Source organism: Lonchura striata, chromosome 9 (genome assembly GCF_046129695.1).
Source record: "Lonchura striata isolate bLonStr1 chromosome 9, bLonStr1.mat, whole genome shotgun sequence".
Classification (NCBI taxonomy): Eukaryota; Metazoa; Chordata; class Aves; order Passeriformes; family Estrildidae; genus Lonchura; species Lonchura striata.
Window position 1 is genome coordinate 13,056,650 of NC_134611.1, and position 27,272 is coordinate 13,083,921.

The 27,272-nt window shown below is 38.6% G+C and overlaps 1 protein-coding gene across 6 annotated transcripts in view; it reads right to left on the bottom strand.

Annotated features, from left to right (window-relative positions):
• MAST2 (microtubule associated serine/threonine kinase 2) overlaps positions 1 to 27,272 on the bottom strand; it is a 187,181-nt gene that overhangs the window by 24,185 nt on the left and 135,724 nt on the right. For 3 of the 6 annotated variants that reach the window (XM_021528643.2, XM_021528689.2, XM_077785363.1), the window contains 11 exons: positions 24,493 to 24,647; positions 23,258 to 23,323; positions 16,924 to 16,999; positions 15,852 to 16,061; positions 10,096 to 10,197; positions 6,080 to 6,212; positions 4,394 to 4,455; positions 3,644 to 3,729; positions 2,041 to 2,249; positions 1,017 to 1,155; positions 461 to 593 (listed from right to left, as the gene is read on the bottom strand). In XM_021528643.2, the coding sequence (XP_021384318.2) occupies positions 461 to 593; positions 1,017 to 1,155; positions 2,041 to 2,249; positions 3,644 to 3,729; positions 4,394 to 4,455; positions 6,080 to 6,212; positions 10,096 to 10,197; positions 15,852 to 16,061; positions 16,924 to 16,999; positions 23,258 to 23,323; positions 24,493 to 24,647 (1,371 nt within the window). The remainder of the gene's footprint in view (positions 1 to 460; positions 594 to 1,016; positions 1,156 to 2,040; positions 2,250 to 3,643; positions 3,730 to 4,393; positions 4,456 to 6,079; positions 6,213 to 10,095; positions 10,198 to 15,851; positions 16,062 to 16,923; positions 17,000 to 23,257; positions 23,324 to 24,492; positions 24,648 to 27,272) is intronic. The other 3 variants (XM_021528673.2, XM_077785364.1, XM_021528648.2) reach the window with 2 other exon arrangements.

Sequence of the window (27,272 nt, forward strand, 5' to 3'; positions counted from 1 at the left end):
AAGCCTAGTAAAATGAAGGCTAAGGAGAAAAATGACCCTTAGTAAATATCATGGTGATAAAAATCAATGTTTAAGCCGTTAGACAAAATTACAAGAAACATATAGAAACTTGCCATGAACTTTCTAAGCACCAGAAGGGGGAGATCGTGGAACAACCTTCAGCAAAATCCATGTTACATCCCTAAACCAACTTCTGTTTACACTTCTGCACTGCTGCCTGGGCCATCCTTTGAGCACCCTAAAGCAAGAGCTGAAGTTCATGACTCCAAAACAAGAAGCTGAAATAACAAACTATGTCCATTTATGTACAAACATGAGAATGGACTTGTGTCTTTTCCTCCCATTTTACAGTGCACAGCACAGCATCAAGGCAGAGAAGGAGTGCTACTAACTCTGATTCTATCCCATGACAGAATCCTGCATCTGATCCCACATCAACAAACAAAATTTTTCAGCTTACCTGCTTGTCCAGGAATTCTCTGGTATCCTTCTCAATGTGGCCCTCATAAAGATTAGTTGTAAGACTCATTAACCCAATTTTGGACAGTCCAAAGTCTGTTAGTTTAATATGACCCATTGAAGTTATCAGGAGACTAAAAGACAGAGAAGTAAAATAATGCAACATTCATTTAATTGTTTCCCAAAAGCAATTTAGAACAAAAAGAACACAAGATAATGCAAAGGACGATCTCAGTGTTACATCCCCATTAAAGACCTGGAAAAAACCTCCTATGCAGCCAAATATCACAGAGCAGAAAAGGCAACTAGGAGTGGGACTACTTTCTGACAAAACACCATCAGTGTGGCAGCATCTCTGGGATAAAACCTGAAGACATTCTTCCTACCCTTTCTCATTGTCTATCTGCTTCTATATCAGTAGCAAGAGACTCCATAAAACCTCCTGTATGTCAGATGCTGTCGAAGATCAATGCTGTCTCCAGCCCCCATATCCTGTTAGTTACTGAGAAAGCCCCTGAAGGACTGGCTCTGTTCCCTCTGAGGGCCCAAAGACTTACTTATCAGGTTTTAGGTCACGGTGAACAATCCCATAATTGTGTAGGTACTCCAGTGCCAGAACAGTCTCAGCAAAATACATCCTCGCCATATCAACGGGTAGAGCACCAATGTTCTTGAGAAGTGTAGCACAATCACCTCCTAGAAAGAAAACATTTGCACACATGGCACGTGGAAATGGCAAATATCAGTAAGAAACAGCAGCTATGGGTCTGCAGTACAAGACTAGACTAAGTTTTCTAAAGGCTGTCTCATAAACCTGTTAGGAAGAATTCTGAAGATCTTTCTGTACTCTGTCTTGAAATTAAATATTAAAATCCTAGGAAAATTGAGATCCATATACATTGGGCAGGCTTGGACAGGAATTGTGCATATGCCATTTGCAAACTGAAGGAAGCCTTGAAGAAAGTAAGTCTGTGGACTCCTGATTGAAGCTTCCTTGGGAACACTGGCCACACATTTCAGTCGACATTCACTTCTACTTGCAAAGAGGAATTAATATTAAAATTTCCTATTGTCAATGCATCTGATTTCATTCCATTAATTTATCTGAAAGAGAACTGATACAATAACTATAATCTTATTTCTCAAATATTCAGTCAAGCAAGCCAGGCATAAGAAATTAATCCTATCCACCAGTGGATATTGCTTATAATAAGATATACTGATAAAGTAAAATCAAATTATATTTCAAAGAATAAGCAAACCAAACAATGAAAAAAACTAACCCCAGCATAAAATGGCACTTTATTTTTAAAAGGCTGCTAAAGAACAAAGACTTACGTTTCTTAAGTCTTTTTCTATGTGGAATGTCTAACAAATGTGCTATGGATCCAGTCATGCCATCCCACAGGAGGGAGGGAGGGTTTCTTTTCCAATGAAGACTGGAAAGCTCATGCTGACTTCTGACCTCAGCAGTGAGGCTCAACTCCACTGCAAACATGTTGTACCAGTCACAGGGATTCCCAGCTCACATCCATCCCAACTAAGGATCCCCTCTGGAGGAGTGGACACCAAGAACCTTACCTTCCACATACTCCATAACCATGCACAGGTGCCGCTTGGTCTCAAAGGAGCAGAACATGCTGACCACGAAGGGGTTCTCAGCAAATGTCAGGATATCTCTCTCCACAAAGGCCTGCTGGATCTGGTTTCTCAGGATCAGGTTCTGTTTGTTGATTTTCTTCATGGCAAAACGCTGGCGGGTGGTCTTGTGCCGCACCAAATACACCGCTCTGCAAAACCACACCGAGAGGAAAAGGTCCATTTTCAGTTCAAACTGCTTTGGTGTGGGTTTAGCTTTGGAGCTCTTTGTGGTTTTGTTGGGGTTTTTTAAGCAGTGGTGTTACTGTTTTGAATGGATCCTGACAGACTTATCCATGACTCCAGAAAATCCTGTTTCAATGACAAGCTTCCCTAGAAAAGAAGGAACCCCATGACGCTTCCTTCTCAAAGCTACTCTGCCTTCTTAAATAAAGCAGCATTTTTTCTGATGTCATGAACAATAAGATATCTCAACACCAATGTCACGAATTTCCATAAACACCATTGCACAGCAGCTTGTATTTTTCAACACAACAGTGACCACTTTGCTTAAAAAATTGTCCAAAATCTGTGGAATCAGCAGGAGTTCTTTCCAAGCTCCATAAAATTAATTTGGCACAGCACTGTGACCAGGGATTTCCTTCAGTAAAATATCTCTTACACTTCTATCATTTGCAGATCATTAGATTCTTTCACATTAATAATACAGTTTGCAAATAAAATTTTCATCCAGTCTGCCTGCCTTATTGAATCAGTACTTGTTTCATTTTCTCTGGAGTACATTACATTTAACATGGTATTGTGTCTCACCAGCCACTGACTATAAAATAAACCCAGGATAAAGACATGTGACTAACAGCAAAACCACCACTTCTCTCTCCCCTTATTACAAAGTTGCATGGGGCTTGTGCAGAAATATGACTGAAGAGATTTTAAATCTTTTTGTCTCATAATACGACTCTTCAACATGCTCCATTGTGTCTTCACTCACTAAAAACCCATGCTTACACTTTTTCCACATATAATTTTTAAAAAGTGATTTGTTGTTAACTAAGTACCCACTTCCACAAAACACTCAAGCACATGCTCAGGTTTTGTTGTTATGACCTACTGAGTATCACTGCTTTTCAGTAACAGCCTAATGACCTCACTGTTAAGGATTTATGAACTGCAGAGAGTCAGGAGCTGGCTTTTAAAATTCTGGATAGGTTTGTGTGTGTGGTTAAAATTGTAACCAACTGAAATCAGACTTGATTTTCAATGGATAATAAAATCTAATAGCTTTTCTCATGTATTACTCCTCACAGTAGATTTGCCCCAGTGTAATTCTAGCACTTCTTTTAGCATTTCAAGTGCTCACGAACAGCCACATATGTTACATATATAATCTGAATAAATGAAAGAAATGGCATCTCCCAGAAAAATGCAGAAGATACAACAACTGTGGTACTCTAAAAGACCCAAGTGAAATTATTTTATGCTTTGGACCCAACAAAACCCAAACATTTGCCAAACCTTGCTATAGCCCTTTGCTGGGTAGGACAATAATAGCATTTTCTTCTAATTCAAAGTCTAAAAGTCTTACCCATAAGCACCATTACTGATCAGTTTAATAGTTTCAAACTCTTCTTCAGACGGAGTTTTCTTTGACTGGACGGAGGCCCCACGGCTCTGGGGAAAGACAACAAGAAAATGAAAATCATGAGCAGGAATGACTTAATTCTATATGTTTTGGGGTTTTTTTGTCTTTTTCTTCTTTAAGCACCCATTAACTCAAACACAATCAATTTCTGAATTTCTGGAGTCCTCAGCTTTAGGACAATTGTCTGTATCCATAGGGTGTTTGCAGACTCCCTCCACAAATTATTAGCACAAACATTCAGTGGACTGTAAGATTCAAGCCTTTTCTTAATATTACATTTTTTAAAAAAACAATAAAATAAGGATATTTGAAACCTAGCCAGATACATAATTAAATGTTTCCAGTGGTTTTACTAAAAGTCAACTCTTTTCAATACCCATCACATTTCATAAATGTAGATAATAAAGAATTCTTCCAGATGATTTTCATTTTTAACTCAAATATTTTTTTAAAAAATCCACAAAACTTGGTAATAATGCCTGTTTGCATCTTTTAAGCATTTTACCACAACTGTATAAAGATTTTCACATTTTTATGAGCACGTACTCTAGTCTTAATATGAGCTTTTAAATGTCTGCACTTTTTTTTTTTTTAATTACAATTACTCTGCCTTATAATTAATTCTTTACTGTAGACTACTTCTTTTGAGAGAAAAAAAAAGTGCTAGACAGAGTGAGTGTAATACTGCTTTACCTCGACTGAATCATCTGTCTCGGGAGTGTCTGGGCTGTCATAGCTATTCAACTGGGCCATTTCTGAAAAGAAAGAGGAAAGATTACTCCTAATGATCTCAATCAAACACTATTCTCTTTGTTTATGCAAGAAAAACATGAATGTAGATGGTGAAGGACATTTTCTCCCTCTGTAAAAAGTCACCCTAATTATACAGTGATAACCTTTAGCATCTTGTATGCTGCAGGCAGTATTATATATAAAGATGAATATAATTAATTGTTCTAATTTCAGCCTGACTTACTCTAGATAGTTTCTATAGTAAGTAAAAGCAATAAATGCATGTTTGGAGAAAGTGCTGTCTAGTTAATATTAAAACCTATTACACACATATATGTCTGCATGTAGCCTGGTGGCACCTCTGTGCTCCAAGAAGAAAAAGTATCACATTTCAAACAGCTGCCCTGCACATGAGGTGGCTGATTCTGCAATACACTGAGCAGCAGCAGCACAGTGGAGCAAAGTCACTGAGTTTAGGCTACTCAGCTGTCACAGGAGATGCTGTAAACTCTGCAAGCCCAAACCCTACGTTAGCCACGAGTCTCTGAACAGACATCACTGACATTTCTGGGTGCACTCCTTACAGAAAGGAAATAAGGCACCTTGACATCTCCCCACATTTCCAAAGAAAATTTGACTTTAGTAGGGGAATTAGCAATGGAAAGGTTCTCTCCCATGACAGGGATCAAATGAAATTTCCCTTTAATGTCAGATTTCAACAAATGCTATTAAATTGCATTTAGAAATCTTTGGTAGAAATTTTCCTGAAGAGCTCTTCACTTGAAGTCAACCTGTCACTGTCATTCCAGTAAACACCAGAGAAGTTAAACTACTCCAAGCCAGACTACTAATTTATGTTAAAATTATGCTCTCCTGAGGTAACAAGAAGCATAGTTCAATCACTGAAATATTCCACACTAACCTCCAGTCTCTGTCACACTTTCTATTGTTGCTGAACAAGCTGTGCACACTCAGAAAACTTGTCATTTCAGCTGGCAAAGTGCCAGGCAGAAATATTAATTCACTAATTCTAAAGTTACAATCTTCTGGGCCAATGTATATCTATATTAAGTTTACCATATGCAATTCTGGCACCTTGCAGAAAAGCTGTTTCTGTCCTTACTCTGCTCTCTTTGGTTTGGCTGCTGCACAAGATGTAAAACTTAAATCTCACCTACAGCTAAAAATGCATATTCATTGTGGTAATCTCATGGAAAACCACAAAAAACACACTTTTCCCAGAGAAGACAATCAAGTGGGATGATGGGATACTTTCCAACCAGGCCACTAGCAGGCCAAGCAGATCACAAAAATAACAAGCAAATTTACTTTTACTGTCCAACGGCACAGAGAAAACAGTTAAATCCTAAAGCCATTTTCTAATATTGTATCAGCTATGATACAGGGAGACATTATTAACATCATAAGTAAAGAACTGTCACTATTAATGTGCCATCCTTACCCCAGCAACATTCCTCTGAGACATGGGCTGAAAAGGACAGTCTAGAATTTGACAGCAAACAGGAAAATAAGGAAAAATGGCCTAGAAATTCAATCAATAAAATAAAAGCATCCTTCAGCTATGTAGTGACCAGGAGATCTATTATCCTTTCAACAGTTTGGAAAGTACATAACAAGAGTTCTCACCCTCCAGGGGATCCCTGGTGAGTCCCAGCTGGCTGATAATGTAACGAGGAATGTCGCATTTAATTCCTTGTCCTTCCTTGGCATGGCCTTCTGCAGCTTCCAACAAATGGTAGAACTCTTCAGGATCAAACTCCTACAGCAAAGCAGTGAGAGACACAGAGAGGTAAATGATAAAGCTTTACGATTATGAAAGGTTTCTCCCCCTTAGAGGAGACTCCTCAGAAACATCCAAAGGTAATTCTGGGCTCAGCAGTGATGCAGAACATTTCCAGTCACAAGCAAGGCAATGCTTTCCACTCTGCTCTGCAAAACCAACAGTTACATCCCACGGCGTGTCCATGGGTTTAGATCTGCAAATCAAAACAGAATAAGGACTGTAGGGAACTTTCTACAAACCACACCCAAACTTTCAAAAGCTCTTCTTAACATAAGTGTGGAGACAATTCCCAGTTTTGTCACATTGAGACATGCCAGGGAAAGGTCTGTGATGAGAACTGAGGCATCACCTTCTGCCACCTCCATCTGATAGGTGAGGTAACCCAAGATAAGCCTTTTGTACTGTCAGTTACCACTTCTAATCAAGCCATACACCCACCCAAACCTGTCACTGTCCTAACCTCAGCAATTGCTAATAAAATTATTAATAAAACAACTTTTTTCATAAGAAGTACAGCTGCCCTGCTTCTTGTACTCTACAGTACAGGATCACTTTAGCAACTCAGTCTTCGTGCATGTGATCTCTCAGGTCAGAAAAGGTCATAGAAGGTGTCATGTCTTGCACTGGACTAAGAGATATAGTAGGAAACAAAAGACAAGCTTTGGGCAGCAGGAGCACTCTGCTTAGGAACAAGTCCACCAGTTAACTTTAGCTCTCCCCACTACAAACCTCATCATTCACCAGCAATGAGCAGCTTCGCCAACACTCTTCAAAAATTTTCCAGTGAAATGGGAGGGTGAAAGGGGAAGTTTCAGCAAACAGCTTAGCATGCACAGATAACAGTGAGGGCATCAGTAAAGAACTGCTGTGTGGTCAGCAACGTAAGAGAAAAAGAGCACAGAACTGCAAACAAGAAAAGGAAATTAGAGCTTGTAGTGATGTGAAGAGACTTGAACAGAGAACAGATGCACTTCCCATGACTGCTCCAAGCAATTCTGCTTGGACAGATGCTGTCACCAAAGACAGCAACAGTGTGAGAAACAAAGTCCCAACTCCTCTGGAAAAGCATTAATCAACAGTCTCAGAAATGGCAGAGAGCAGAAGCCAGACCAGAGAGGACTACAGAGAGAGATGGTCACCAGAATGCAGCGAGAGGGATGGTGGAGCCAAGGAAGGACTTCTTGAGGTAAAACTGCAGGTCATTCATCGGTGAGTAGAAGAGAGAGGGAAAAACCAACTTGGTGACAAGAAAAACCAAACATACAAAACATTAAGGAACTATATAGATTCCAGTTCTGACTTTTCTATGGTAGGTTTAATCATTTGAATACAGGAGAATGAACTCTACTAAGGGGAGGTAGGTGCTGTGGAAAAATAAATTGAAAAATAAAAAAGATACTTTTTCCCAAAGATGGTTTCAGAGATGCACAAACCATGAACCATTATTATCTTCTCAAAGACCTAGAGATTGTCTGACAATAAACATTTCAGAGTCCAACAGGCAATGCAAATACAGAAACCAAATAGTTGAACTTAAGAATACTTAAATGTTTTTGACTGCATTAAAACAATCATCACCATCACAAGCACTGTCTATATGGACACTTACTTAATTTACAAGGAAGAAAGAAGAATGAGCTGTGGTACTAAAGTTAACCTGAATACTAAATAGTAGAAAATCTTTTTATAAGTTCATTTATAATTCATATAATTGAAGCCAAAGGTTTCATTACAAAAAATAATGTTAAAAATAAAAATGAAAATTAGTTCTCAAAAGCTATTTAAACAGATGACTATCCATTACTATATTTCTTGCTTTACGGGACAAAAGGAACATTAGTATTTAGTTCTTCATGTCACCAGATTAAAATAAATATGTGGAAAAAAATTTCTAGAAAAGCAATGCAGGTTGAAAAAAAACAGGTAAGACTAATCCATAGATCCAGATATTATTTCCATGCTTTGGAGTCTGGCCACTTGATTATCAAGGTTGTCACTACATACTTTGGAATTCATTACTCAAATCTCAATGACTTTGCTGCTTCCACCTGCTCCCACTCACTTTGCAGAACATCAGGTGGAGAAGACACAGAAGAACCTGGAGACCTCTTGATTTGCAACTAAGAGCTGCCTTGAGTTTGGAACTCTGCAGGTACAGACACGAGCTCACAAGGCTTTCTGAGGTTCCAAGTTTCCCTAGACAATGAGTGTACACAAGCAAAAATTACAGTGGTGAATGCAGCAAATACAAACACAGTGAGTTTAAATTTATCTCCTTTCTCCATTGCCTTCACTTCCAAAATAAATCTTGAAGAAGTGCTGGAAGATAAGTGGGTGTCACAAAAACTCATCTAAATCACAAACTTGGTTTGAAAAACAAGGAATTCCCAGTTTGAATGGAGCTGTGGCCAGGATTTTCAGTGCAGTCTGGCAGAGATTTCCGGAATCAGTAAACGAAGGTATCCGTCCTGCTGGCTGTGCAGCCAGCTTCCTCACTGACAGCAGCCTTCCTTGCACTGCAGGATTCCCAGCAAAGTGATCCATCTGACAGCTGTGGAAGAGGAATAAGGAACTCTCCAAAGTCGACTGGTTCTCATAATTTCTGCGGGTGTTTCCAAAAACTGGCATCATTGGTAAGACTGGAACACTCTTGTCTACTTTGTCAAAGAAAGCTCCACGAAACTCATTCATCTTCCAGTGACTCCAGGGATAAATGTCACCCATGGACACACTGACCACAACATAACCCACATGTTAACTGTGCTTTTATAGCCAGCCACAGATCCCTAATCCAGCCAACTTCTCTGATGTCTCAAACACCTGTAGCACCTCTGTCACTTTTCTCTCAAAAGAACCACCTCAAGTGTGGTCCGACATACCAGGGAATTTCATCCTGTCATTACCTAAGTTTCCATTGTAGATTTGTGACACCTCACAATTTTTGGTGATTCCCCTACATCCTCATTAATTTTCCAGCATCCTTTTGAAATCCAGTCACTGAATTGAACCCATTCAATTGTGTATACCTCTTTCTATATATATTGAAGGTTTATATTAACCCTGCTGCTATGGCATGACAGGGAGAATACAGGTTGCCATGCTGCTTCCCCACCACACCAAGGCAATACTTTTGTAGTTGCAGAACTTTGGGACACAGTGGTCTATTTCAGTGGAGTTGCCTAAAAATTTTCACCATTTTCTAACATTAAATTTTAAAAAATGCATTATTGTTAGCCAAATTAAGTTGTTAAAAAGGAGTGAGACTTGCTTTTGTTTGTATTCCAATAGCACCAAATAGGATTTCAAACCCAAGCTCCCAAATCTCCTTGGATCTCACACTGGGGGGATCCCACTGTGTGTTCACAGCTGGAAAATCTGACACCAAGTTTCACCAGTTGCTGGTCTACTGGAAGGATTTGAGTTCCAGAGCCCAAACACCCTTTATGTCATGGAACTTCTTCCTTAGTGGCAGCTCCTCCTCAGCACGGTGCTCTGGACACTGGGCACCCCCCATAGAGACATTTACAGCTCCTTACAGTAGCTATTAACAACATGAGGAACATACAGTGGCATCAAGTAGCATGGAATGATTTAGACAGCTACATCTGGCCCCTCAGCCATAAACTTTATACTAAAATATAATTTAGCTGCTGATGCAGCTGACAGCCCATTGGAGAACTACTTCCATATTAATGCAGAAGCCCCTTAGTACTTCTTTTTCTTTTTACATATCAATTTATTTTTCATCAATGTTTTAATGAGCATGCAAAGGTCTCTTTTGAAGGCTTTGTGTCTCTTGTGCCCTCAAGTGCCCAGCACTGTCCAGGCCCTGCAGAGCCTCTCCCAGCCCCACACTCACCAGGCACTCGAGCAGCCGCGCGGGGCGGGCGATGATGATCATCAGCTTCTTCACCAGCTGGGTGACGAAGGCAACCTCGGAGCTCTCGGATCGCTCGTGGGCCTGTGGAGGGCACAGCAGCACGTTATGGTCCCAGCACTGAACTCTGAGTTTCTCTGTCAGATGCTGAACTCAACCACCAAGCTCAGTAACCAATCCAGCAGCAAAAGCACAAACTTCTGTGCTGAGTCAGGGCAGGCTGAGCTCAGCTTGCTCAGGGATGCCAAAGTACACGTGGCTTTTCCATCACATCTGACTCACATTATCATGCAAGAGATATTTCAAAGGCTCTATTTGCATTATATCACCTATCAATTATAATACATACAATGTGGGCTCAGTTTATTTTTTTTAATGAATTTTTTTTTTTCAATTTTATCTTCCACACAACATTGACATCTAGGTAATCACTAACAGACACATTTCTGAGCCTTACTTTCAGCTAGAATTTGAACTAGAATTTCTCTTCATCATCAAGAAAAAGTCAATCTCAGTTTCTCCTTTTTCAGTTTTACCAATCTTGTTGAATAACTCCAGCATTACACTGGGTGTTATGTATGTCCAAGCAGATAAGCAAAGAGCATATAAAAACTTAATTCAGAGGATTTATCCTGTCTTTTACTTCACCAGATTTCAGTATAAATTGAATACTTAGTTTCAAGATGTATGTGCATTTTTGTGATGGGATGTCTTTTTACAATAGCAAACACACCAAAACAATAATAATTAAAATAAAAAAAAAAGAACACATTAAAAAACCCTCAAAAATTACCCTTCTTTTGATGAAGCACACAATGGCTACATTATGAGTTCTGGAGCAGCACTATAATAGTATTTCACTGCAGAGTGATAAAAAAATGGCAATGCAAAAACTCTTAAACTAAATACAGCTATTTTTCCCCAAGGTCTAAAAACTGTGCTTTAACACAGCCACAAATATAGAGTCCAGAACTTAATAAATGAGCTTTTGTTGGCAACGAGCCAGATACATATGAGTGATATTTTATCAGCAACAGTGCAAGCAACAATAAATTAAAGGGTTCATTTAGTGCTGTCCATTAGAATCACCTAAGAATACATTTCTATATCTTTATATGTCTGAGAAGTCAAATCACACTGGCAATGAACTAAAAGAGCAATACAAATACAGGGAGCAGAAATTCAGAACTAGAAATATATAAGCTGCATCTTATATAACATATCTCTGATACTTTGCTGCCAAACAAAAAATATTAAAAGGTTCATTATTTTTCATTTTGACACCAGTTGGAATAGAAATGTTGATTGTGTCCTTCAGAAGTGGTTAGCATTGGCTAGAATTTTAACCTTGAAGAGGAGAATGTACCTGTTAGTTCATTATCTAAAAACAACATTAGAGGTCCTTTCTAGCTATAAAGCCTTAAAAAGAAGATTATTTTAGAAATATTGAAATACGTTGTGATTTCTTTTCCTAATGAAAAGATTTTTTAAAATTATAAAATAGAAAATAATAACAATGAAAATGATAAATATTCACTTTACGTCCCCTAATGCATTATGCAAACTTACAAGTTACAATATGAATTTTAAAAAGAAATTAATGCTTTCATATTTTAAAAGCCATTCCAGATCACCAGAGTTTAGCTGCACTGATATGAATAGATAAAACATCAACAACTTTGTATTATTTTAAATTTGAGCCATGCAACTGGAAAGTTCTTTTCTCCCCCCTATATAGGTTATAATAGGCAAAAAATATAATGTAATAGATATAATTCATCATTTTGCATCCATTTACACTGTTAAAGAAAACTTAGTCTTTTAAATCAAGTCCTTTTGTTTTCTCCTTTTCTCATCTTTGACAATTCAGGCAAAACAATTTAAAAATGCAGCTAGTTTAATCAGGTGTCTGAAAATGAAAAGCTAGACCATGACTGCCAAATGACACAGAAAAGTAAAAGGAAAAAGCAAAAAGCATTTACAAAAACCAAACACAACTTGTAACAGCCACTCAGCCATCATCTCTGCACAGCGCTGCTCTTCCCAGATCCTCAGTGAAACTGCCTCCTCTTCCCTCCTGCTCCTGCAGGACTGCCCGGACATCCCTGGGGACAGAGCCCAGGAGCAGGAGGTTTGCCCAGCCAAGCAGCACCTGCCGCTCCCATGAGCCAGGTGCCAGCCGTGCCACCCCAGCAGCGCGTCCCCAGCCCCGTGCCGGCCGCTGGTGGCATCTCGGGGGTCCCCTCCCGTCCCCAGCAGGGCTTTGGGCAGAGGCTGATGCCATCCCTGCACTCGCTGCTGGGGACACGTGCACAGCAGGTAGAGATGGGTAATTCACAAACCAATTCCCTCATCTGAAAGACCCATCCGTCACTAACTGTGGCTGCTGGGGCATGAAATTAAAATCACTGTCCTCCCCTGGGCTTCAGCAGGACCAATAACTGGGATATGCAAGTCACAAAGCTGTAATTGAGCTAATATACTGATGGAAACCAAAACAATAGACCTGCAAAGCCAAGGACTGATAAATTTACACTCAAGCTCCTACTAAGAAAGCAACCCCAGCCAGAATATCCATTTGCCAATGTGCAGCATCAGTCACTGCTGTACAATGCTCATTCCCTTCCCTGCTCCTTTTGTTCATGCACAGAAGCACCTGTAATCCTTCACCTTCCTGCCCAACTGGCTACACCTAGGCTACTTCTACCTTTCTGATTCAGCCAATAATAACTGATTATAACCTTTTGTTCCTCAGTAACCTGAGATTCTAACCCACGGTAACAGGTAAAGAACTGAATGTCACATATTCTTCTTTATATCAGTGCTTTATCTAATTTTTTTGTATTTCTACTTTGATGTGAAGTGTAGCATTCAAGTTCATGTTTTCCAAAATGAAGAAAATCTCTTAAATTCATTTTTACCTCATGATTATTTCAATGATGTGATATGTTCTTCTGGTTAAAAGACAGTATTTCATGTTCCAAAATAGGGAAAAGATCTCATTTGCCATAGCTAATGAGATTTGTTGGCATGTTATTACAAAAGCCAGGATCTAAAGATCTTCCAAAAGCTTTCTGGTTTGGTGCATTTAAACAGCTCATTATCTGCATACCCAAACAGTCTGTTTTACATTTTTACTCAAACTACAATATATTAAATCAAATTTCTTTTTTATGGTTTGAAATGCTGTGCAAGTTTAGTTTGTTACCAGGTATCAGAATCAACACCTTAAAAAGAATTTTTAAGAGAGAGAATCCATTCTTTCATAGCAAAATTGTAAGAAAATCTGTGGATATTTCTGCCACTTGCTAGCCTCATTATTCACCAATAAAGCATCTTTCCAATCTTTCAGTATCTTATCAAAATATGAAACTCCATAGCCTGCTACACAGACTATACAACTCCCAAGTCAAACAGCTTTTTGAATTACCTTGTAATTGGTATTATTTATGCACCTATTATTTATGATACTTTACAACCTAAGCAAAGGTTAAGATCCTGCCATCAAATTTGGAATAGTTTAAACTGACTCTAAAATGTCCTGTGCTTCAGGTGAGTCCTCTAAAAGAAATAGTATCACCAATTTCTATATATTTTGACTAAAATGTTCCAATTATTTCCTTGCATAATGCAGTCTAAAAGGCACAGCACAGACTAGATAAGCAGAGGAAACAAATAGCTCTTAAATATTAAAATCTAAAAGATAAACTAAGGAACAGAAAAATCCATAAGACAGGAAAAAAAATGAGAAAGAAGTGGAATGAAGCCTTGGCTTTTCTCTGAGGTCTTTAATGTCTTTGTTCTCTTCCTTCCCAGCTGTTCTGTCTCCCTTGCCTCTCTAAATATTCCTTTTAATCACCTCTAGCCCACCTTACTTCCTAGAGTAAATCAATCAAACTGAAGAGCTGACCCCTCTCTTGAAGATGATGTTAAGGAGGAAGAGGGCAAAGAAATCCCCAAAATGTCAATTCCTGAACAAGCTCAGAGATGACCATTGTGTCTCCTCTAATCACAGTTCAATAACACCTTTCCCAGTATTTCAGAGCAGCAGGATAATACTTGTAGGATCAGGGGGGAAGGGACATTTAAGGAGTGTATTTTGAGGATTTGTTCTGAGGGAAAGGGGAGAAAAGGAAACAGCTGATTTATCTGACCCACACCTCCTCCGAGACCCTGATTAACCTCTTCAGGCCAGAAGACAGGACTGAAAATGCAGACTGGAAGGGGCCAGCCCTAATTTATGGCTCTCTCAATTCCTTACTGTGTAAGAAATCATTGTCCACACACAGAGAAGGAAAGTCAGGGAGAGGGAGAATTTCAGGCTCCACGGATCTGCTACCAGAAGCAGTAAAACACAGTGTAGTCCCCCTGTGCCCCTGAAATGTAAGGGATTTTGCTGAGTATACAAAGTCACTTTTAATGAAACCTTTCCAACTTCCAAACCATCACCCAAAGAGGCCTGATCCCTTATTTCACAGCTCACATGTGCAAATACCCTGCTTCCAGGCTCTGGAGATACAAGGGGGATCCACAAGTGGTTACTGATATCCTATAGGCAGACAATCATATAGCCCCTCAAAAGATATTCCCTACCTCTCTTGGTATGTCAAAATTATATTCCCCACCCAAACAGAACACCACAGATCCAAACATGACTCATTTTTCTTTCAAGCATAACAAATACCAGAAAAATTACAGCCATACTTACATAAATGGGGCAGCCAAAAAATTCAGCTGATACAAGGGAAGTTCCTGCAGCTTTCACAAAGCTTTTTAATACAACAAATGTATATTAATATAGTATTTTTACTTATCTGCCTTTTTCTAATGTCTGAAAAGAGTGGCAAAGGGACACAAACTAGTGTAGTTCATGCCAGTATGTTAGCAAACTGATCAATAAAGATAAAATTAAAATAATAACAGAAAACAAAGTATTTCAGATATTCTGTTTCCAGGTGATATTTGCTACCTGTTTTCTGTTTCTGTGATATTTGCTTATCTGAGAATGAAATCTTTATAAAACCTGTTTGCAGTTTGCTGTATCATTAAAGCAGAGGATTAGGAAGATACTCCTAACCAGGGGTCTGGATGCAGCAATTTGCAATAGCACAGACTCTTCACAAGTTACAGCATAAATTCTAAGAGATGTTTGAAATTTAACATTGTTTGCACTTTGAAGGGAAAGAGGGAAAGAGCAATTTTTAATGAGTAGCTGAAGCATAGTGAGAATGCATTAAAATTACGCCCCCTTGTGCATTTTCATAAGCTTTGAATGCCACAAAACACATCCAAGTACTAAAAATCCACAACTGGATTAAGTTCAGCTCAAGAAAATCTTTTGTGAAAAATTTACAGCAACACGAATAACTATGGTGCTTTCACTCCTTGAAAGCAGTATTGCAATTAATAAGTCTATTCAGAGTCCTGAAGTTCATGAGAAAATATTTCAATAATTTTGTTCAGCTGAATAAAGCCAATTTTCATAAATGGTAAAGACTGCCTTTGACTTACTCATATTCACATTTAATTTCTGTACAAAGAAAGTTCACAGGTGAAGTGATTTACTCAAACCCACCCACAGCAGAGCAACAGGAGACTGGAACATCTCAGATCTCCTGACACCCCCGCCCGCTGCCCCTCCCCTGCAATCCACACTGTCTCTCCTAAAATCCAAACTCTGGCTTATTGGTTTAAGTTTCAAACAAAATAATATATTCTACTTTCCAGAGGGCACTTACATCCTGGAGAAGTTTCTCTAAGTTTTCCTGCAGCTCATAAAAGTACCGAGAAGTAATAAGACCTTCACGTGATTTATCTAGGCAATCTCTGGCCAGTTCAATAACTTGATGGTGAATGAAACTCAGGACCCCATCTGCTAATTGCAGCACGTTCTCGGGAGCATTCGTGGCAATAAACTCAGCCAGCCGTTCTTCCATCTGTGCCGTGGCCTAAAAGTGCAGAATAAATAGAAATTACTCCTGAATTTTACTAAGGCAGATCTTAAAGCACAAACAAGTATTTGCAATACCAAATTGCACGAGGCTTAAAAAATATTCCAAAATACAACAGCGTTTTCTGAGAATCAAGATAGCACATCAGAGGTAAAAGTTCTGTTCACATGAGCAAACAACAAAAATTAATCAAAACATGCTTTCTGAAAATGTAAATGTCCATAAAAGTATCTTGGTCCTGAGGCTGTATACCTCCCTGGGTCTCCAAAGCAAGGATGAAAGTTATGAGGCAGTTTTCAGAACTTTTAGACAAGACTGTGGAAGCTGAAAATCATTGCCCCAAGCAAGAAACACGCGGCGTCTCTATCACTATAAGCCCTGATATCCTGTCTCCAGAGAAACATCTATTTTTGCTGGTGGTGAACAGGAAGGAATGGCCAGATCGACAGCTGTGGGATACACAATCTTCTACACTCATTTCAATGAAATTTTAACTTTTAACTTGCTTCCACAGGTTTCATTATTCAGCTTTTTAAAAAGCCAAGGCATTGCCCTTCTTCTCACTCTTGTGAGAACTTCTTGTGCCAAGAGAAGACATCAGAAATTTAGCAAATATTAAATACACACAAAAAAACCAATTCAGCCCTTTCCATCCTAATCTCAATGTATACTAAATCTATTTCTTCTACTGTAGAATTAAGATATGAAGATGAGGAGGCAGCTTCAAACTCTCAAACTCTCAATCACTGTTTGGAAATGAGATATAAAAGCTGGGCTCCTTCTCTAACCAGCACTACAAACTAATTCTGAGCTTGGACATAAGTTCATTGAATACATTATTCAAAATGTGATTCTTTACCTTTGGAAACCTCTCTTTGTACACGTGATTCATCATTATTATTTCACTGTCAAAGGAAACTGGAGATCGACCAGGGCTGGAGGAGAAAAGAAATCATGTTATCATTTACAGATATCACACCAAAACGCTTCAAAACCCAGTGCTGATCATAATGCTGCCACACTGACTGTAGCCTTTCCAAAGCTTTGTGTTCACTTCAGTAATGTGCAGATGTTGGACCTCAGAGAAGATCCTGGCAAGCAGTGGCAGTCTGCTGGAGAATGCTGACATCCCTGTCCTCTATTTCATTTCCAGTGAACGCCAACCATAACACAGAAGCTTGTAAAACCCCGGTGCATTTATTGCAGATATATTTGCTATTCCCCTCATTCTGTGACTGCCCTCCATGGCAGCAGGAGCAGCCATACTCCAAAAGAAATCACAGTGAGCTCTGGAGTCTCCAGTGCCAGAAGGGAGCAGGGCAATAGGAAGTAAGGAAGTTGAGATGATTTGTTTTCCTTTGTCTGAAGGATACTACATGAGCACTGTTATTCAGCTGGATCTTACATATAAAATAAATACCACAGGCAACAGGGACAGAGTACTTTAATGAAAGCTGCACTCCCTTGATACACATTACACCATGGATCCATACACATCTATGTACAGATTAGCAAGAAACTTTAAGGCATGCTAAAAAAAAAAGAAACAAAAAAACCCCAGGACACTAAATCCTGATGAGCTGCATTTATATTACTGTTTGGGTGGGTTTTTTAAAGAAGGGTTGCATCTCGTTTCATCACATCTGATGGCATGCAGGGCTCTGACTCACTCTGCCACCAAGGACAGGCAGATGAGGTAATGCAGAAAATCCCCAGCCACAGATCGCCTGCAGCAGCTCATTGCTCCAGCTACCTTCTTTCAACGTTGAAGACAAACAAGGGCTTCAATTATTTGGCATCTAAAGTGATCACTGTCTTCATGATTTTGAGAGTACTAAATACTCCTACAAATACTCCATGTCAAAAGATAAAATTGTATCTTGAATGCCTTCAAACATTTCAGACTTTCTAGTGAAGGATGAAATCGATCTCTCTAAATGGAATAAATGCATTTTAAACTTGGAATGCATTACAGTTACTACCTTCCTGCTAACCTATTTAGAGCAAAAACATTCTTTTGGCAACATATATTAACAATTCAAAGAAAATTTAACTCATTGGGTCACAGACTGTAGCAGTACCAAACACTTTTCATGCCTTGTACTGAAAATCCATGAGTTACATCATGTCTTGTTTTTATTACTGCTTATCCCTCATCTTGAGAAAATGCACTTCAGATTAAATCTGTCATTGAATCCTTATGTTGAAGAAGAAGAAAACTGATTTGGATGTTATGAATAGCAAGTAAAAAGACATTTTCATCAACTTCTCTTAGCTTGGTAGATAGCTATTTTTAATAAAGAATGATTTTCTTTAAAAAGAAACTTACATTTATATTCCTATGTAATGTATGACATAATTAAACATTCAGGTAAAAACATTTAAATTGCAGAGTTATAAGCAAATTACCCTGCACATTTAGCTTACTATTCTTATCCTTTTTTCTCTTAAGACCAAACATGCTGACACAAACACCACACTTGTTTACTTGAACTTCATATGGAACTGGAGTATTTGGTGAACACAGTTATCAAATAATTCCTTTTTCTCTGATGTAATTTTTCTCTGTGTGATGTGAGGTATAAATTTCAAGTATATATAAGCCCTTTGATAGTTACACAGAAATACTGAGGCATACACATAATTTATACACTAAAATTTGCACATGCTTAAATATTTGCTGTCTTAGGGCTACAATAAAACATGAGGGATTTTGCTTTTTGCTTTCAAGGCACTTTATTCATATGGATACAGGAAATTAAGAGCTCTGCAGAAATCAGCTACTTGAGCTGTCCTGCCAGCAGATGTAGCCTTTCCTTAGGGAGAACCACAATAGGAGAATTTACTGTGTTTGCTTTTGATTACAAAACAATTTCTGTGCACACCAATTGGCAAGAAAGTGCTTCCTTGGGCATTTACAGTTTTTTCTCTCACCTTTGGAAGCTCATCAATGCCACTTCTTACCAACTAAAACAACAGAGTACCCAAAAATCTCTGGATAAAACTTTAGATCAAGGGGTACATTGTCATCCAAAATAAAATTTGCTCAATATACCAGGTCAAATGAAATGTCTAGCTGAATATAGCAAGACTACAACATAATATACTACACCATAGTTTTTAATGTTGATCCTCAGCTTGGGAAACTAAGGAACTAATTAGCTGGATACCTGACTGACTAACCAAAGGCTGCCTGCCAAGCACTGCTGGGATCTTTACAGCACATCTGGGACACAACCAGGTGAAAAAAGGAACAAGGACTGGGCAGATAACTGAATGCCACCAAGGGAGAACATCAGGAAATTTAGAAATAAGATAAAAGGAGTCTAAGACATTTTAATGGCATGATATCTTTTCAAATGAGAAAGTTTCACACATCTACCCAGCACCAAAAATTTCACAGGCAGAACCAAACCAGTCTAACATTTCAAGCCTCATAAAAGAACAGATTATTTTCTGCAAAACAGAGGACACATGCTGTGCATGTGCATAACATTTTAAGACTCCTTCCCTTTTCATGGTGCAGATAGGTAGGTCAAAGAAATTATTATTGTCAGTGAGTGTTTCATTTCAGCAGAGCAGACATTAGAAAAATATTATCTGTCCCCTTAAGCTTAACAGTAGAATGAAAAACTACTCTCTCTTTTCCCCTCCTTCACGCTTCCTCCACTTTATGAGACAACGTGGAGGTGGATTTTCAGGGATATTTATCTCCCACAAAGATTTCTGTTGCCTTCAACCTGTCAAAACTCATGTCTCCTTATCTGATGCTTCAAAGTGAAAATAGCTTATAGAAAGCTATTTTGAGGAACAACATTTACACAGTAACTTAAATCTTACAAAATCTAGTTTAAGGGTGACTAAATAAAACCGAGATGTTTATGAATAGGTCATTTTTCTTTCACTGTGATAGCTGTATTTATTAAGAAAAAGCAAAAAAGTTAAAACCACTGTGTTTCCCTCTGCTTTCACTCTGTATGTAAAGGCTTAATTAGGTTGTAGTTACAGGACATGACCAAAGTCAGTTCTCATGGGAAACTCAGAATCATAGGCTTTAATTTTCTGTCATTTCCAGACACACAAAATAAGGAATTTGAAAACTAGAGAGCTAAAGTTGGATAAAGTAGGCACTAAGATAAGCTTTCTGCCGAACGTGAACCTTCCTCTTCTCCCAGGAAATAAATATTTAAATATTTGAGGTAATGAAAGTTACATTAATACTAGAAGTCAGAAAACTCTCCCAGCAGCAGGGGCTGCAACTTCTGTTTTCCAATGTTTCAGGGGTTTTATGCATGCCAGCAAAGACTGAAACTGCTTTAGAATGAAAGCAGAAAGTTGGAGTAATGAGCAATGCAAAGAACAAATAAGGACACCCAGTTTTTTCCATAACAGAAGACCACAAAAAAGGTGAGTGAACCCAGAAGTTAATAAATACAAAACCAATCACTTTGAAGAACCTTTTCAAGTCAAGTTCACAGGACACACTGTCTTGAGAGAGGGGAAAAAAGAGACCAACATAATCTGTAATGCAGTTAGAATGTGTTTTCAGAAGGAGCAGATGCCTTGTGCTGTAGAATATAAAATTATTATCCTTCCCCAAGTCCATGGGGATGTGAATCCCTGCTCCACAGCTTGTGGTGGATGGCACTGTCTGAGAGCAGCGTGAAGGGATGAACCCACCACGATTACTCAAGTGGTTAAAGCTGTCTCTGAAGTGCACTGAGATGAGAGAGCCCCACAGCCTGCAGGATGAAAGATAAAAATGGACTATGTGGGCCACTGGTTTTCACAACATCTATTCCTTCTTGGGCATTTTATCATCAGGGGTCTTTTTTTTTTGTATTTTTCAGTTGTTTTGTCTGTATATTCTTAACAGCAGGATCCAGCGTGCTCAAAATCAGGTTGGGGGATTGCATTTAAAAAGCACTACCCAGCAAAGAGATGTAGAAGGATGATCTCATCTATTTAAACTATATAAAAATTCACTGCAACAATCTTCAGCCCTTTAACCTAGACAACATTATCCTGAAATACAAAGAGAGATGAAGAAAAATGGGCAGATTGGTGGGCTGAGTGACTGAACAAAATAGCTCCTGAAAAAGTCTTCATTAGTTAACTCTACTTTTATCTCTGACATTCTCCACACATTCCCACATGTGAACAACTGCTAAAGATGACAAGCAAAGAGAACTGAGAAAAGATGGAAGGCAGCATCTCTTTAACTTAAAAAGAGTAAAGATGCCAAGTTTAGTGCAAGTATTCACAACTTTTCATGTATTTTACCACAGGGAGAAAATATCTTGTTCAGGTAAAGCCCAGGATTGATCTAAACAAAACAAATGTAGCCTGGGGATCTCCTTGTTGGTCAATAACTTGAAAGATTTGAAGGCTGCATTATTAAAAAAATTAAAAAAAAAAAAAAAAAGAGAACCTTTGAGAGATGATATTTATGAACTACTTCTGCAGGTAATGAAGTCTTTTCTTCTACTGAAGACACACTACAAGCACCAGAACAGGGGGGGTCACATGGAAATATGTTATTTGAGCACGTGAGTACTGGATCTTTTTGAGACAGATGAGAGAACAGGCTCCCGGATTTTTTAAGCAGCTTTAAAAGGATGTCACACCTTTGCATTCAAGTGCTGGTTCATGTTCCCTCCTTTCCCCTGCATAGGAAGCAGCTGGGAAAGAACCAGTGCCATTTCTTCAGGGCAGAAATTCCAGGCTTTTCAAGTAAGGCACGATTAAATAAAAGATGAGTATCTTCAAGGCACACTGGCAGAACACCTCAAGCAAAGCAGAGGTGCTACCAACCTGTCACTGTACCCTCCATGACTGCACACTTTGTTAGTTTTATCATCCAGTTTGATCATTCAAAGTGCTCTGTATGAATAGAACATTTGCAGCTAGGTACCAGAAAATGATACATTTTTAGCCAAAAAAGTGTGTGTATTTTTCCAAAAGTTACATATAGGCAATATTCTATACCTAGAAGCATAAAAGGATCATCTGACACTTCTAAAAAATATCTTGGATTACAGAGACAAAAAAACAATCTCAGCATTTGACAGTGACATCTCAAAATGCCACTTCCTCTCTCAAAAACAGATGTAAGGCTGCAGTCATATAGGATGGAAAATGAATACACATTAACAATTACACCATCTTTTAAATTATAAAGCCATGGTTGCCAATTAAGGGAAATGTCTGATGTATTTTGTTCATCTGCTTTTCATTAAAGCTGATCAAACAAGGCCACTGAATGAAAAAATGCATTTTTAGGAAATTACTGCTTAATTGAATTTAATGTTGAAAAACAAAAGCTGTTCTCAGCTTTTATTTTTTAAGTGAGTGAAAATAACTTCTCATCAAATGAGGTAACTCTAAAGTGTGGGCAAATAAATAAGCAAGCTTTGTGCAATGAACAATGTCTGGTCTTCATGTATTTGTTTACAAGCACAGGCTGCCCTCTGTTTTTGCCCCTTCAAACACTGCTGCAGTTGGTTGGATTGACCTATCCATTTTCCTTGAAAGTGCAAGGGCCAGCATGAATGCCTAGTAGTGGCAAGGGTGCTTTAGAGTCACACAGCATCACAATACTGGCAATAAGCAAAATGAAAACCAAATGAGGCACAGTGAGTTGAAAAAATCAAATTACTTCATTCTAAGCTTTGGAATACCAATAAGGCTGGACATTTTCACACTAAAAACCAGTGAGAGAGCCAGAAGAGGAGAAGAAGATTAATCAGTTATATGACACACTGAATTAATCTCATCTCACCACAAATTATAAACCTGCTCCATGATATCAGTCTGTTTCAAATTGGCTCACAGAGGCAAAATTCTCTGCAACCTGATAACCCATATTAACAAGGAAGAAAACAAAATTGGGCTATTGATGTGATCTTGTATATCATCCTTTCATTAGCAAAAGTGTCTTCTACAGCAGGATTCCAGCTGTGTTAGAGGACAATCACTACTTAGCTGTGTGTCTGCAGGAGCTGCCTCACCTCTAGGGAATTAGTACCACTACAGTTACACTACTCAGCAGGGCTCAGAGTTATCAGGGGCAGCACGAGGACTCAGGGAGGACTACGGCTCAAAGGGACTTAGTACAAAATGTAAAATTAGTCTTTCACTACATGGCACTGAGGAGGTCTCTGGCTAAGTGTGCCACTACCCACAGTACTCACCTGCTCCTGTAGATTACTGTGTAACTACACTTAGCAGATCCATATGCAATTACCATGCAGCCTGCACTGAAGTTCAGAACATACAAATAATTACAAATAATCTTGAAACGTCAGCTCTGCCATGACATGATATTCACCATAGCTTTTGTTACTATCCTGGCCTGTTTCACTTCTTCCTTTTACAAATTCCCACCCAAGTCCTGAGCTGGGCACACTGATTCAGCAATTCCAGCTGGCAGAGTTTTTGAATATTGTCCATTAATTTAAAGGTGATATCCATTTCTAACATCCTCAGACGAATGAAGACTTCAACTCCTTCAACCCTGCTTGTAAAAACCTTTTTTTTCACAAGGTATGTCTAGATTTTCCCTAGACTTTCATGCACTTGGTCCAGAACTGAAGCGATAGCAAAACTTGAAGCTTTTGCCATGATACAAAATGTTTGTGGATTTACTCCATATAACTGTTAGAGATCTGCAGAAAGATTGCCCAGAGAGTTTGTGGAATCTCTGTCCTTGGAGGTATTCAAAGCCATATGGACATGATCCTGGGCAGCCTGCTTGAATAGGGGTTTGCACGGGATAACTCCAGAGATTCTTTCCAACCTCAACCATTCTGTTATTCTGTGAAAGATGAAATTCTAGTTGCTTCTGGTTTTATGTATTGAAAAATCAACTACACAAGGAAATAACCTGGACAGTTATCTTTGAACAACCAGTTATCTGAACTAGAAGTAAAATTATTCAACTATTAATGTAACAGAAATGTTTTCAGCACTATTACAAAATTGTGCTGGGGTGCAACTCCATGCAAGGTTTTGACTTTATCTACTCTGGTTTTCATACCCCTTCAGAAACACTGCCAGAAAAATTATTAGAAGTGGTTATAACCACATCCTTATGATATTGCAGCAAAATTCTGAGAAGAAACTTCACTAAAGGAAATCTACATCCTATGCATTTAGTTTGAGACACTTGCTGATCATGTTTACTCATAGAGTTATTGTGAAAACAAAAAAGCAGAGTATACCAACCACTTTACAATCCAAAAGCTCAGCAATGTGAGAAAAAAAATCCTTTGTGATCAGAAGAGGTGAGCTAAATGTTGATTAAAATAGTTCCAAAAACATGTAACAAAGCAACTACAAATGACTAGTCCTAGATCTGAAAGCACATATAGAGATGCAATAAATGTGTCCAACATCTCAAAAACTCAACAAGCAATCCAAAGCTCACCTGAGACTGCGAGACCGAGGCCTCAAGGCTGGAGAATGGCGCCCTTCCTCATCTGTGATGCTCTCAGTACTGAAATGCTTTGTCAGGAAATGAAGTTCATCTGCCGTGGGCTGAAAGGGCAGCTGGTGCAGCTTCTCCTGAGATGAGCATGATGACTGAGTACAGAAAAAAATACAGAAAAGAAATGCACTAAACGCATGCATAGGGGTCAGCTAATGAATGGAAGAGGAACTGATTCTGCCAGACACTGCGCACTCCAGTGGAAAAGAAAGCTATTTATCAGACCAGGTGCCTCTTTTTATTGTTCTCATCAGGCTAAGCCAACCCTCACATTCAATGACAGAGCTGGTGAGATTAGGAAAACTCTGGGACAGGGCTAGGGAACCACTGCATCTGATTCTGGAACCAGCACATCTGACCATGCAGATAATTTACTATCAGGAGACAGAAAGGAAGGCACGTGAGTACCAGCACTACTCAGGAAAGGACAAGGAGGTTCCTGGAGTGGTGAGCAACTTTCTTTCCTTTTCCCTCATATTATCTTAGCTCAGGAGCTTCACTGGCATGCAGAATGCTATGGAGCTGTGTAGACCTAAGAGTTTTCTCCTAGTTATTGGCTCCCGCTGTAAATTGCTATTGTAAATGGTCAGGATTTTATTTCTCCTTTACATTACCCATCAGGCTTCTTCTCTAACTAGGGAAACAATAATAAAGTATCTGACTTAAAGATTAACAAGGTTTCTCATTAGTGAATTAAACATCTTACTCCTCTGTAAATAAGTTGATGCATTTATATGACACATGTCCTGTGACAATGACAGACATGAAGCTGTTTTGATTTGTGACTCTCATAAAACCTGAGATTAAAAGAAATATTTGTGGACATATTTGTAGGAAATGCTAATAACACCAAAGTTAGATATTCCAGGGGAAAAAACTGAAGGTCGACTATCAAATGTATTTTTGGTGTGTGTGATTCTTCAATGCCCCTTTCCATTTTAAATTACATATGGACAAATTAAAAATTCTTTTTACAAGCAAAAGGGAAAATAAAAAAAAAAAAAAAAAAGGTGCTGAATAATCAAAGTAGCACTGAACAACACCAGTGGGCCTTTTTAAAAACATCACCCTGACCTAAGTTCCACAGCTCCTTATTATCTGATGAAATTAATTATGTACACTGTTCCTGCAGAAAAACTTTTTCTTTTGCTAAAACAACCCTCATTTAGACTGGAAGCACCACATACTAGTAACAGAAGTATTGGTAGGAGGGAGTTATACACGATATAACACATATGACCAAAGTTTTAACTCACCTAGCATGGGAAAGCAAGCAGATCTGTCTCTTGCCATATAGCTAGATCATATGGATTGACATTTTCTGAAGGAAAAAACCCAGTCAACCAACAAACTTGAGATAAACAAGTCACATAGAATGCATCTGTTCAAATGGTGTAGTTATTCCAAGTATTGTAAGAAACAGAAAATAAGGTGATATAAGAACCTATAAACCTAAAGATCCTATTTTAGACAAAAATTTAATTGGCTCCAGATCCACTCTCACTACACTGCACAGAGGCATTTACAGAAAAGAATCCCCTTGAAAGCCTTGGGATGTGCACGAACTTCCCAAGTGTGCCTGGAACTGAAAGCCACCACTTCCAATGTTTACTTCCAGGCAGGTCTACGTGGAGGGACCAAGTTGGGAAGTCACTTCCAGCCCAGGGTGCACACACTGATGCTTACCCAGGTGGTGTATCAGTTTACACTGGTCTATTCCACATTGAAGCCAAGACAGAGTATTTGCCCCTTTGTGGGTATTTGCCCCTTTGCCCACAGCTGTTCTGCTGCTCAAACTGTTTATGCCAAATACAGTGACTATTGTCTCCCTTAAATACAGAATTATACAAATCCTGTCTTGATTTTCAGAGATTTCATTGATGTCTTTGTTATGTCTCAAACAATACAAGGAGTAGGAAGAAGAACCTGCATATGGAAAAAACCTCAAAGAAAAAGTTAGGTGGCAGCTGAATCCCATTCATGGTGATTAACACAGATCCTGCAGTGGAGCAGCAAGTACTAAAGACACTTAGAAACCTGCCTTAACAGATACCCAAGTTCTGGTACTGCAAATACGTGTCTGATTCAAAACTAATTAAGGAAGGCTAGCACATAGTTACATGAATTAGAAAGGAAAAAAAATCAAAACCTATAATCTCAAAAAAATAATTAAAAACTTTATGTTCCCCAACAGCAAAATATCTGGGGAAATAGTGCTAGTCAACACATGGACAGCTCAGCAATATCCACCCTCCACTTCCTCTCCCTAAAAGCAATCAGATCACAAAGTTTAGAATTCCAGAGAATAATTAATGAAGGCCCTGAAGATAAAGACCATGGACTTTTCTCTGCCAAGGGCTTCTCTAGCAGTATTAAGGTGTACAACCTTTCAATGAAAAAGCTTGAAAGCAAAGTGAAGCACTTCTGAACTATTGATTTTCAGGTAATCACACCACAGTACTCAATATTTGCAGCAGACTAATACAAATATCCCCCTGGTGTCCTAATTACAGATGCAGAATTAGCCAACTCTTCTCCAGTTTTAAAAAAAATCAATCTATATTACTGCTGCTTGTAAACTAACTCTGCATCTAGAAAATGAAGATAAGTTGTTTAAAAATAATTGTATACTGGCCCATCTAATTGATTATTTTATGTTCACCTAACTTGAAAGGTCTTCTTCAACTTTTTCAGTGTTGGTCTTCATGATTTGTAAAGAA